Below are 13,168 nucleotides of genomic sequence, written 5' to 3'. Positions count from 1 at the left end.
AATAGTGTTTATTGGCGGGACACAGGGAGGAAGAGCAGATCAGGAAAGAACACAATAGAACATCAAATTTATCTGCTATGTTTTATTCATCACGTAAAAGAAAAGTAAAGCAGATATGTCTAAATGGTAATATTTGTTAAAATTGCATATCACGTAATTGATTTTTTTTTCTTACTATTCTTTGCACTTGTCTGTATGTTAGCCTTAAATGCTCACATGGGGGAAAAATACTGAAAAAAAAAAAGTTGAATTAAAAGTCCAGGTTCACATCAGATAGTATGGCAACAGACCTGGAAAATCAATTGGGGTTTAGGTATATATCTAAAATTTTGTAGTATTTTTATATCAACTTGAGAATAATAAATTGATATTTGAATCATCAGAGATGTAGTTCTTAACACATTTCAATAGTTCATAAATATTTGATTAGCACTTTATCCCCATGATTGTCCTTCTGGGAAACAGAATGCTTCTGTTTATTGTGTCCACACAGATGGCCAGTGTTATGAGTATAAATGGATGGCCAGTGCTTGGAAGGGCTCTTCCCGAACAGTCTGGTGTCAAAGGTCAGATGGTGTAAATGTAACTGGTAAGCCTTCCACTTCCCTTTGTTGTTTGAAGGACGTTTTTTATAACACACATGTAATTGGTTAAGGAAAATAATGAAGGGAACAGAAAAATACTCTTTCAGCGCTCAGCACCAGGTCCGCATTCAGGACACCTGAGGTGTGTACCTGTCTGGTGACCGATGACAATTTTTTTTATTGTGTAATGTTTCAAATTCTCTCTCACCCTGCTATTTCAGATATTGCTGCTAGAACTTAATTAAAATACTAACTCTAATAGGGAGTGTTATCAGTAAATAATTTTCAGATTGTTTTACCTAGAAATTTTCTGTATTAATAACTCACTACTTAAAAAAAAAAAGTGTTTTGTTGACTGTGTCTGCTTCTGTGCCTTGAAGGCAGTACAAGTGCAAACTGAAAATAGCACAAAGGGAGTTTTTACGAGTCCAGATATCGTGGTTGGATTCAGAAATCTATGGTTTAGAGTTTTTATTAATTAAATTTTTAATTAAACTGTAGTTTTTTAAGTGACCATGCGCAAAATAGGGAAGACCTGGTAGTAAATCTCAACTCCAAATCATCAGAGCAGCTCACCTGCTAGGGTTCCAAACAAACGTTATTACGCATCCAAAGAAGAAACCTAAAGGAAGAACTCTTTTTGATTATCCTCTGACCCAAGTATATCCCAGAGAACTATGCTAATCTGCAAATACTAAGTTTCCTTTCCTGGGCCCAGTAAATGCAAGGGATCCCAAAGAACTCTTGCGTGGGGAAGAGACTATCTCCAGGTATGTAGTGAACCATCCTGCAAATTTCCTAGAAAAAAACAAAGGTCAGAAACACAACCTCAGCCTCAGGCACATAGACCCCAAAATCTAATAGATAAGTAGATAGATAGCTGCCATTGAGTTGACTCAGACTCGTGGCCTCCTTATGTACAACAGAACAAAACATTGCTCAGCCCTTCTCCATCTCCAGAATCACTAGCATGTTCAAGTCCATTATTGCAGCTATTGTCCACCTTACCCTAGGAGTTCCCTCACCCCTACCGGCCCTCTGCTTCATGAAATATTATGATCCCCTCCCCCAGCAACTGACCCTTCCTGTTGACGTGTCCAAAGCAAGCGAGTTGAACAGTGTTCTGTTGTGATCCATAAAGTTTTCCTTGGCTAATTTTCAGAAGTAGATCTCCAGGCATTTTTTTCTAGTCTGTCATAGTCTGGAAACTCTGCCGAAACCTCTCCACCGTGGGCAACCCTGCTGGTATTTGACATACGTGGCATAGCTTCCAGCATCATAGCAACCTGCAAGCCACCACAGTACAACAAACTGACGGATGGGTTGTGGAAAAATCCAATGCCTCCCATAAAATAACTTCTTTTTATAGATCTAGTTAGTCTACAGGAATCTCCATAGCATAGCAACAGCATGAATATTGACAATTAACCTCTCCAGGGGACCTGCTGACTGGCTGCCATTGCTTTGACCCTCCTACGGAAAAAAAAAGTAATGTGCATTTCGGTGTCTGTGAATAACGTTCAATTATAAATTCAGCTTTCATAAAATAACAGAAAGTGGGATCAATATGCTTTTTGAAAAGCATTAACTTTTTTATTGAATTTTAAAGTACCTGGGTTCATTCAAATCTAATTACTCATTTCTTCCTAAGAAAGGTGGAGCGGGATGTCAAGTTGTATTCTTGGGAAGACATGACTTTATACACGAGAAAAAATCTGTAAAAATCAAGAAGGCTGTATTAGCAAGAAACCCTTGATAATAGTGACTCCCAGTGGATGCATATATAACTAAGACAAGACACCTACCATGGAATGCTTCATCCTCTCACAATATTTTCTGGGAGAAAACTCAATCCCGTCTCCACCACTTTAAGAGCTATGGAATGAAAAAAGCCCTGGGCAGGGAAGCAGAGCCTTTCTCAACCGGAAGGGGTTGTGGGAGTCATCCACTCAGCTAAGATCTTAGAAATGAATGTCCTCATTCTTCTTTAAACTTTTCAGAGAAAGGTTTACAGCTTCTTCAGAGGGTCCAAGTAGTTTTCAATATTTTCTTTTTTCCAATTATGGATTCAAATAATATTTTTCTGCCTCTTCTGTATTTTTAAAAGTGATTTTTCCACTGCTATTGGGGCTATTCCCCAAATCAAAGGTAAGTCCAATTTTAAAAGACTTACCCATGAAAATCATATTTTCAATATAAAAAATACCTAATTTTTTTCTCATGCTGTTTGACACCAAAAGAGCCAATATGGAAATAAATTGTGAAAAACTCTCTATACATTATTCTTCCATATTTTAGGAGAAATGAGATTCTATATGAGAAATAGAAAATCATGTAAAGTATGTTGTCTTCCTTGATCAGTTGCTTTACTTTTATGAATAGCTGTCCTTATAAGAAATTCAAGATGTTGCTTTCATTTTTCTTCATGTTTAATGATAATAACTTCAAAATGGACTCCTAACTACAATTGCAATGATGGCTTTTCCATAATTTTTCTGTATTTGTGTTCATAATATCAAGAAATAAGGCAAAGAATTAGCACTAGTCAGCATTAATTAAATTCCAGAGGGTCATCAATTCCATAAATAAAGGGGAAAAGTTGCTAAACTTCTGTTCAACAGAACAAGTATGATTTGAAATTATAGTTCCTTCCACATCACCAGTATTACTTCTTTATGACATCTGTTCTCATCTTACTGATAACAACTTGTATATAGTTGCTACCGTACTCGAAAACAAGGAAGAGAGAAGAAAGATAAATAGCTGCAATGTCAAGCTAAAACAATAGTGCAAACACACCACTTAGTAACTGCATTTGTTTTCTTTGCTGTACTCTAAATATATCCTGAATTAGCAGGCATGGTGATTTTTTTCTTAAAGAAATATGCATTATAAAATATATATTTATGTGGTGGTCACATAAACTTGAGTTATCTTTTCAAAGAGACATGAAAACTATTGTTTTCCATAACCAAGAAAGAATTTTAACTTTAAAAGAAAATTAAATCAGCTTTTTATTTGCAGGAACTGTAGACAGAAATTGCTTGTATACAGTTAATGTTTTTTCAAAGCAACTATACAGCTATTTCCTTTCCACAAATGTTTCTTGAACGCCTACTCAGTGCCAGGCACTGTGCTGCCCTGCCCCACTCCCTCAGGTAGGAAGGACCTCAGATTTCTAAATAAAGTGGTCAAGGTTAACCAAATATTTCACAGCTAACCAGTGTCAGAGAATCAGTGGAATCCTCAAAGTGGTTCAGGATTCAAAGTGTCAGGCTATGACAGCATAGTATTTTTATCATAGCAAGAGATGTTATTTGTCAAAATGTGATTTTCTGTTCTGCAGGGGGCTGCCTAGTGGTGCGCCAGCCTGATGCCGACAGGTCATGTCATCCCCCGTGTACTCAACCCCACTCATACTGTAGCGAGGTATGTGCAAACTCATTAGGATGGACCAGCCATCTTCGTCATTTGTCACCCCCCTACCTCTTTTGCAGTCCATTCCAAAACAAGCATGTCTTGAAGCATAAAAATTCTCTTTTTTCACCTCTTCTGTTATCCATATAAACAGTTCTAAGTGCACTTGCTTTTATTGTTAGAATAGCTTTAGATATAGTACTAAAATTGTGTACTGTTAATATAAAGACAAAAATTGCATGTAGCAAATTCCCAAAGCAATACTTCTTTAAAGCCTTGTCTTCAGGTCAGCTGTGTTGTCATGCTGTCAGAGATCATGCATAGCATTACGTCTCCTTGTTCTCCTGCAGACAAGATCATGCAGTTGTGAAGAAGGGTACACGGAAGTCATGTCTTCTTATGGTACACTTGAGCAGTGCACACTTATCCCCGTGGTGGTGATACCCACCGTGGAGGACAAAAAAGGAGATGTGAAAACCAGTCGTGCAGTGCATCCAACCCAACCCTCCCTTAACCCAGCAGGACGGGGAAGGACCTGGTTTCTACAGCCATTTGGGCCAGGTGAAGTGGTTAGACAGTGTGGATGTCGAGTTCTTGGATTATACCATTAGCCAATGCCAAAAGATTGGGGGGAAAAAAAAACATTTCTATATGAGAGATTTATTACTTTAGCTATATATATTTTGATATTGCCATGTATTCTTTTTATAATTATTTTTACTATTATGAAATAAGCACTCATGCTCACATTTCGCAGAAATGAAATTACTTTCTTCTGAGAAAGGTTTTAAGATAGTACTTTTTTTCCATTTTGGACCTAAATTTATATGTATAATATTTCACTTGGAGCAAAGAAATCTGAGGATGAAAATAATCAGTTAAAAGAAAAGTGTATTGCCATTCAGAACTGAAACAAATAAGACTATCAAGATTTTCAAGGATTTTTTTTTTTTTTTTGAACACCAAGGGGTAATCGTTTGAACTTAAATGGGAACCTCAGTAATGTAGGTCTGCAGCAGGGGGCATTTGGCAGCTCCAATACTAATGTAATTTCTGTCTTCTATACTACCAATGGCTGTAAATTATAGACATCACACATTTTCTATGAAAGATAGCTAAATAACTTTACTAAATCTGATGGAACAATCGAATAATCTTTAGTTAGGGTAATATACCTTGTCTTTTCAGTTCTAAAAAGATAACGGCCTTTTATTTTGGAAGCTTCAGAAATGTGTACTCTGTCCTATAGGGTCGCTGTGAGTTGGAATCGGCTCAACAGCAGTGGGTTGGTTTTGTGGTCAGAAATGCTAATGTTGTTTAATAGGTATTAATTTTCCCAAGGAATGCTTTGAGTAATTGGACATTCTCTAATTAGTCAGTGACTTTTTGGTGCTCCCACAGGATAGATCCCTAAACTGTGAGAACCAGCAAAGTTTTTCATGGTCGGAAAAAAAAACTCCTCATTCAATATGCCCACTAACAAAAATAACAGGGGAACATCAAAGAAAAAGTATACTTTACTGTGTCTTCAGGATGACCCCAAAAGAGGCTTCCTTTATTAAACAAGTATGTAACAATGTATTCTGCCAGAAAAATAAAGCTCAAATCATTCTAACTTTTAAATGAGTTGGTAATACTTTCCTGCTTCAATACGCTCCCTGATTTTGACTGGATACCCTTAGACAGCCGTACAGATTTAAACAAAATGTAAATATATAGGTCTTATCAGGTGTCCCCTTCTTTACTACAGAAAAGTTTTCTATTTTTTCCTAATCATCCCTGAGGCCTTGATTTGTGAATCAAATTAAGTTAGGCGAAGCCATTAGTAGTATCTTCTTCTGTGTGAAGTTATTCTGAGCATAAAACTGAGAAATTCAAAGAGAACTAGACCAGAAAATCAAACAAGAACAGCTTCTGTCATGTCTGATCTCATGAAGTAGAAAAGGTGAGAAAAAAAGTTAGAGATTCTTTTCTGTGTAATCAAGCTTGGTTATTTTTGCAAATAATATTGTCAAAACAGTTTTAAAGCACTCTCTAAGTGCAGACTAGATCAAAGGTTTTTAATTCTAAAAAATGTTAACTTTATTCACCTTCACTTCACGTGGAACAAAACAAAACAAAACACAAAAATACTTAAAAGGCAATATTTGATATAGAAATAACTCAATAAACTCTAGACTGTAGAATTCTCTTTAAATTGCATTATTTTTCTTATAATTGCTATTTTCAAAATAAAATGAAAATCTGAGAACAGATTGTTTATATAGCAAACACGCACAGTCCACATATATTGGGTTTTAAGTAAAGTCCAGATATGAAGCAGTAGCAGTTTAGACAGAATAGTTTGAGATCTGAACTCAAACATTATTTATTACTTTCCAATCCAGTTTTCATTGATAATTTCTCTTTAAAGAAGCAGCATCTAACTCATAATAGCAGCTTTCTATCAACCATTAACTGTGCCTAAGCAATATTCATTTGGGGTTTTGAAAGGACTTGATCATATTTGGCTGGTCGTTGGTCATAGTTAAGCACTGTCTTATATATACCAGACTAATGTAAATTAATGACTAATATCCATTCTTCTAGATGGGAAACTAAAGACCTGGGTTTACGGTGTAGCAGCTGGGGCATTTGTGTTGCTTATCTTTATTGTCTCCATGATTTATCTAGCTTGGTAAGTGTTTAAATATTTCAAAATCTAAAGGGGTATATAATTAGTCTATTTCAGAGGGCTTTCAATTGACTGTAACAGAGAATTAGCAAACTAATGTCTCAAATAAGTATTCCATATTTATTTAGTGTTAATCTCAAGTTCAAAATAAACATGACTTTAGTCTTAGATGGTTTAAAACTACCAAATCTGAGCCATTTAGTTTCCAAAGATGAGTCAGGACTGCTCCAAGTCATCTTCTCAAGTATGTTCTTCTTGGTTATGCAAAAGAACATTCCTTTATATGGTTTCTGGTGAACTATAGATTTTTTCATAGCAAATTACTCCTGGAGAAAGATATCATAGTAATTCCTAATATGTATTATTTATAAAGGTTTCTGGCCAAATGTAAAGGGTTATCCTATCATGTTCCCTCTGTTGTTAGTAGTAGAGAAATTCCATTTGAATAATTTATCTTCCACAGGATAATAAAATATTTGAAGAGTTTTTTATGGTTGAATTTAGGTAATGGCAGGTCAATCAATTTGTTTAGTTTTTTTTTTTTTTCATTTAAAATAATAAGTTTTACAATTAAAGATTGATTTTTTCTCCCAATATTTTTATAATTTATTTTTTTTTTACAGCAAAAAGCCAAAGAAGCCCCAAAGAAGGCAAAACAACCGACTGAAACCTTTAACGTTAGCCTATGATGGAGATGCAGACATGTAAAATACAACTTTTCTTGGCAACAACTAGTTTCGTCTTTCTGACTTTGTAGTAGATATCCAGAGGCCAGGAAGGTATTCAAACTGTGTGGATTAAAATGCATTTTAATTTTTTTTTAAAAAGAAAAAAAAAATCATAAAGAAAGGAGTGAAAACCATGGTACCAACGGGAATATCCAAGACAGTACCACTTGCAGATAGACCATCAGCCCTGAGAATTCTAGATTTAGTTGAACACATTCTGCATTCTGAGAGTTTTGTGATCTATTCTGAAATCTACCAACTGAAAAGTCACTTTTATCTCTAAAATATGGTGGTGGAATTGGCCGATTAGGACGCCAGGTGGAAGACTCCGTCGGCAGCGTTAACACTTAGTAACTTTTTAGCATGAAGAGTTTATACCAAGATCTCTACTATACTATAGTCAAGCATAATAACATGTATACTGAATTGAATGATACATATTATCATGTCAAATTATGTACTTCTCAATAAGCAATGTTAATGCTGAATAAGAGATAGGCTCTAAACTGAGTAGAAAATCCACTGAATAAATTCAGCGTCTTGGTGGTTGACGGTAACTTTATTGACCTGCATTTCAGAGGCAAAAACATTTATACGACTTTATTCTTGTCTGTCTCCAAAGTATGAATGCTGGACATGTACTAATATCTTAGAAGAAAAGAGTCCTCCAGTTTAGTATTTTATAGCAGTTATTGTCGGGAAAACGAATTTGCTCGTGTTAATACGTTTCTACGTTCCCTGATTTTCAAGCTGGTTGCCTGTGTCTTTTTTGGTATGTGGAAAGCACATTTTTGCACTATATTAGTGCAGCGTGATAGGCACTTAACCGGTATCGCCATAGAAACTGCTTCTTTTCACATGGGATGAAGACATCTGTGCTGAGTGTCATGGAGACGTTTGCAAGTTCTTGTATCCTGAAGAAAGTACAGTTTGGATGGCGACAGGATGGAATCGGCTATTCCATCTGCTGTATACATTCTTCCTCATCGCTGTAGCTATTATGGAATCAACGGCATGGCGGTATTTAAGTGTTGAAGTCCCTGACCCATGAACCCCTCAAAAGGTGGATTCCTCCAGTTGGTTTTTAATTGTACTTTGAAGGCTGTTTATGACTAGATTTTTATATTTGTTATCTTTGTTAAAAAAAAGGAAAAGAAAAGAAAAAAGGAGCTGGTTGTCTTTTTAATTTTGAGCAAATGGAGCAAATAATGTATCAATGGTTTTTATAACTTAAAAAAATCAAAATTATGTGTTGATTTTTCTTTCTCCCTTGTTTACTTTCCCAGTTTGAGCTCAAATATCTGCAGTATATCAAAATCCATAGTCTTTTGTCTTTCTCACTGGTAAAATTTGAGGAAGTCTATTTAATGTGTGATTTCAAAAACTAAAATTCTAAAAAGAGAGGAATAAATATTTTGTCCAAGGCTTTATTAAATATTTAGAGCAGGGGTAAAAACATTTTCTGTGAAGGGCCAGATAATAAATATTTTTAGCCATACTTCTCAACTCTGGCATTGTTATACAAACGCAGCCATGTACAATAAACAATACATAAAAGAATGACTGTGGCTGTGTTTCAATAAAATTCTCTTTACAGAAACAGCTAGCAGGCCAGATTTGGGGACCTAAAGATTATTTCGATGCCAAAACTCTACTGTGTCATCTTTAGTTTTTATCCATTTACCCTGTGACAATGATCAGTATTTAATTTCAAAGATGAGAAACAGCCATTAAATTTACCACTGTATTGTAAATATCTATGTTTTTCACAGATGTAGCCCTAGGAATGGCATAATGGAACAATATCTAACTTGGCCAGTTTTTCATATGAAAATTCAAAAGGTGCCATTATAAAGCAACATTTACTGAAACAACTTGTGATGGGGGGAGGGAGGTGAGGACATTAGGTTTTCAAGTCTTTTAAAAATCATATTACCAAGCTGTTTTATGTTAAACATAGCCGTATTACTATAAAAGTGTTTGGATTAGATGGTATTTTACCTTCATACTGGAGTTTGAGCTCCCCCTACTGTTCATTAGTGTATTTGCAAAGGTTACAAAAGACATCTTATTAGAATGTCATAACCCCACACATGAAAAGATTTCTACATATTGCAATAAGAATTAAATGCGGTAAGCACTAATTCCTTATTCAACTTCCACTATTTAGACAATGTAAATCATTTCAAAGTGAACAGGCGGTCAGGAAGAAGAGATTTTACTTTAAGGATTTAAACAAAGAAAAAATGAAAATAAAATCCACGTTATGTTTTATTAAAGAGGAATGCAAAAATTATGTTGTAACCTTAAAACTGTGGCTGTCAATAAATTATTGAGGGGTCTTCCAGATAATCCCCAGACTGGTCTCATTGAATAAAATAAATTACGTTTGCCCAAAATGGTTGTGAAAAAAATCTGTTGCATTAAGTTGAAAAGTCAATTTTATGCTGTGTGTAACACTGAACAATTTTGAAATTGCAGATAGAATATAATAGTTACAACTAACACTATACTTAAGATATGGTAAAATGTCATTAATCCAGAAGGTACATAGGTATCACCCTACCTGAATTGTGAGAATTAAATGAACTGATGGATCAGTAATTACAAAATGTTAAGAAAATACAAGGTGTTTTTATTCATTAATTGATTACATTTTACAGCACTGTGTACATGCAGGAGATAGGGCTCAATGTGACCTAACAGATGCATATTGGAAGAAGCTCATTGTTAGAATAAAGGAATACTAGATGACCTCTTGTTAGAAAAGTGGAAGGAACTGGCTATTTTGGACAAATGTGAGATTACTATATTAGTGTTTATAACATGAAAATGGCCTTACTTTTGTTCTTGGCATGAGTTAATAGCAAGTTAAATACATCCTGGCCTTATTCTTCCCATTCATCCTAAGAATTCAAGGAGGGAATATAGTACTAACTTGTCTGTTTACACTTTAGTCATAATAGTCTGTGGCCCCAAAAAGACTTAGAACTGTAGTTCTGTAAGTATGAAGGTCAGTTTGGTTTAAAAAAAAAAAAAAGAAAGGAAGAAAAATATTGACAATATTATACTATTTTGTTGGGCTGTTTCAGTAGGAAAAATATAGAATTAACTGATCTCACTTGAAAGTTTTTTTACTCATTAATCAATACCTAATCTAGCATATTGACCATAATCTTAAATTTAAAGCCTTTGTAAAGCTACAACAGTACAGCTTAAGCTAATTTCAAAAGAAGTGCATAAAAAAAAAAATTTTTTTTTAAAAAAGCACGTGTTTAAATACTTATAACAAAGCACAATTTACTTACAATAATATGAATATTTATTGAATTGTTACGTGCAAGTCACTCTGCTAGGCAATGTAAAAAATTAATAATGGATTTTGTATCCGTATGTACCTAAGATATTCAACAGAAGAAAAAAGTGTTTAATGAGTGAAATTAGCACTAGATGTTTTTAAATGTGGTTAGTATTATTCCTTATGTAATATATGTGTTTCAGACCAGGCTGCTAGATGTTTGATTTTTCCAATCTGGTAAAAAAAAAAAAAAAAAGTTGCCGTCCAGTTGATTCAGACTCGCAGTGACTCATAGTCACTCGAACTTCTCCATATAGTTCCCCAGGAGCACCTGGTGGATTTGAACTGCCGACCGTTTGGTTAGCAGCCATAGCTCTTAACCACTACACCACAGCCCTCTGGTAGGTGGCAATAATTATCAGGACTCTGTTCAATTCTTGTGTGTTTCAAAATAAAGTCACGTAGCCCTGGTGCACAGTGGTTAAGAGCTCAGCTGCTAACCTAGAGGTCGGCGTTTGAATCCACCAGCCGCTCCTTGGAAATCCTATGGGGCAGTTCTACTCTGTCTCATAGGGTCACTATAAGAATCAACTCAATGGTAACAGGTTTGGTTTTCTTTTTCTTTTTTTTTTTTATTTAAAAATTCTTACAACAAGCATGTAGCACCTGTCACAGATTTATTTTTAACTCTCTATATGCTTAGTCATTAATGATGATTTTCTGTAGCTGTCATCTCTCTACTTGGCTCTCTTATCAGAGAATCAGAAGTAGCTAAGTTTGTCTACTTCTCTCAGAGCATGCCCAAATAAATAATTTTAAAAAAGGAGAGAAAAAACTTGTATTTCCCTTAGAGTGAAATGTCACTTAGAGTAAATATTTTGATTAAAAAGAATGCACTGGCGAAAGCTGAGTGAAGGAGAAAGGAAAGATATGGAAGGCTTATGTAAAAAAAAAAAAAAAAAAAAAGACCTACTGGATGAAAATGCCAATTCCTGTACCCATTTCAGTACTACCAAGTAACCTACTTCTCCCTCCTGCATCTTGCACCTTTGTTCACTTTCCATCCTACAAGACAGTAAGGAAGGCCTGCACTTCTCAATACTGACCGTAAAGGAGAGTCCATTCTTAGGCAAAAACTTTCTGAATAGATTCATGAGAACTGTGAATCACAAATACTCTGGATCTCACAATTTGTAAATTCCAAGCAGGAAAACTAACCTGTATTACCAAATGCAAATGTGTTTCTTATGTTATTTTGCCTCCAAGATTGAGGGCATTGAAAGGACAGCAGCCCATGAATAAATCTTTGAGGAATCTTGTCAGTGTGAGAACTAAAACATCTACTTGTTCTGGTAATAACAGTCCCACCTGCTCCTACCCTCAGATAGTCGTGGCTGCAAGACAGGATTCCATGTATCCGTAAACTAGGATGTGGGTCTAGCAAACAGTTATTCTTTATAGAAAGACTGTTTTCCAGCGTGATATGATAATTTTTTTTGGCAGGAACACTGAAAAAAATGCTTACATCTGCATTATTAAATGAGAAAAACAAATGCTAAATGAATAAGTTAATTTTGTGGTTTTATTTTTCATGAATCTCCCAAGCCAGATCTTAAAGCTGGCAGAGTTTTTGTTTGTGGGAATCATGTTTTCAGTGATCAAAGCTCCCTAGATTCTTTAGAATACAACTGTCAGTTTTATTATTGTGTTATGTAAATTTTTGTTGTTGCTTTTTAAGCAATAGTTTCTAAATTACCTGCTTTAAACCCTCAATGAACTTTGCCCAGCTATTTTTCAGGAATCTATTTGTGTTTATTTTTAGAATGTAAACATTAAAATTCTCTTGTTGGTACTTTTCTCGGCTATTTCTAGCATAGAGATTTGAAGAGATCAGTATGTCATTGTAAAATATAATTTATTACATTTGCAGTCTGTCTTTCTCTAAGTTATAATCCCCAAATGTGTTTATTTTGGTTAATATAATTCCTTGATTATTTATTTTGTTAAATAAGGAGGCAGCTGTCTAAGATTTTTTGTTAATATTACTTTGTAAATGGTGTAATGTAATTTTATTTTTAATTATGTACATTTCTTTTTTAATGCACAAAACGTCTATGTACAATTAACTACAGATTTGCAAATAATGTCACTAAGCTTTATTCAGTTAATACAGATGGCATGTGAAGATGTAATAAGCTTTTTTACATTTTCATATGGGTGATTTGTAAATAACTATATTGCTGACAAACATAAACACGGAAATCATTTTCATTCTAACCATGTGTATCTTGTGTTTTAATTTGCACCATTTGCTGCTCAGATGTGGGTAAAAGAAAATTTCAGTGAGTACCTAAGTCCATTTAATACTTTTTTGTCCTCTTCTGGGCCTTTTATAACAATTCCAATTTAGGAAGTCCCCAAAATGCAAACTTTACCTTAAAATTTTCTAAGGCCTCCGGATTAACTG

The 13,168-nt window shown here is 34.7% G+C and overlaps 1 protein-coding gene across 1 annotated transcript in view; it reads left to right on the top strand.

Annotated features, from left to right (window-relative positions):
* Window positions 1-12,493, top strand: part of THSD7A (thrombospondin type 1 domain containing 7A) — a 487,115-nt gene extending 474,622 nt beyond the window's left edge. The window contains exons 24-28 of the mRNA XM_049894144.1: window positions 494-589; window positions 3,931-4,013; window positions 4,352-4,562; window positions 6,591-6,678; window positions 7,299-12,493. Coding sequence (XP_049750101.1) covers window positions 494-589; window positions 3,931-4,013; window positions 4,352-4,562; window positions 6,591-6,678; window positions 7,299-7,383 — 563 coding nt within the window. The 3' untranslated portion in view covers window positions 7,384-12,493. The remainder of the gene's footprint in view (window positions 1-493; window positions 590-3,930; window positions 4,014-4,351; window positions 4,563-6,590; window positions 6,679-7,298) is intronic.
* Window positions 12,494-13,168: the final 675 nt, after the last annotated feature.

Source organism: Elephas maximus, chromosome 8, assembly GCF_024166365.1.
Source record: "Elephas maximus indicus isolate mEleMax1 chromosome 8, mEleMax1 primary haplotype, whole genome shotgun sequence".
Taxonomy (NCBI): Eukaryota; Metazoa; Chordata; class Mammalia; order Proboscidea; family Elephantidae; genus Elephas; species Elephas maximus.
The sequence above is the reverse complement of the archived record's forward strand: the minus strand, read 5'-3'. Positions and strand labels throughout refer to the sequence as shown.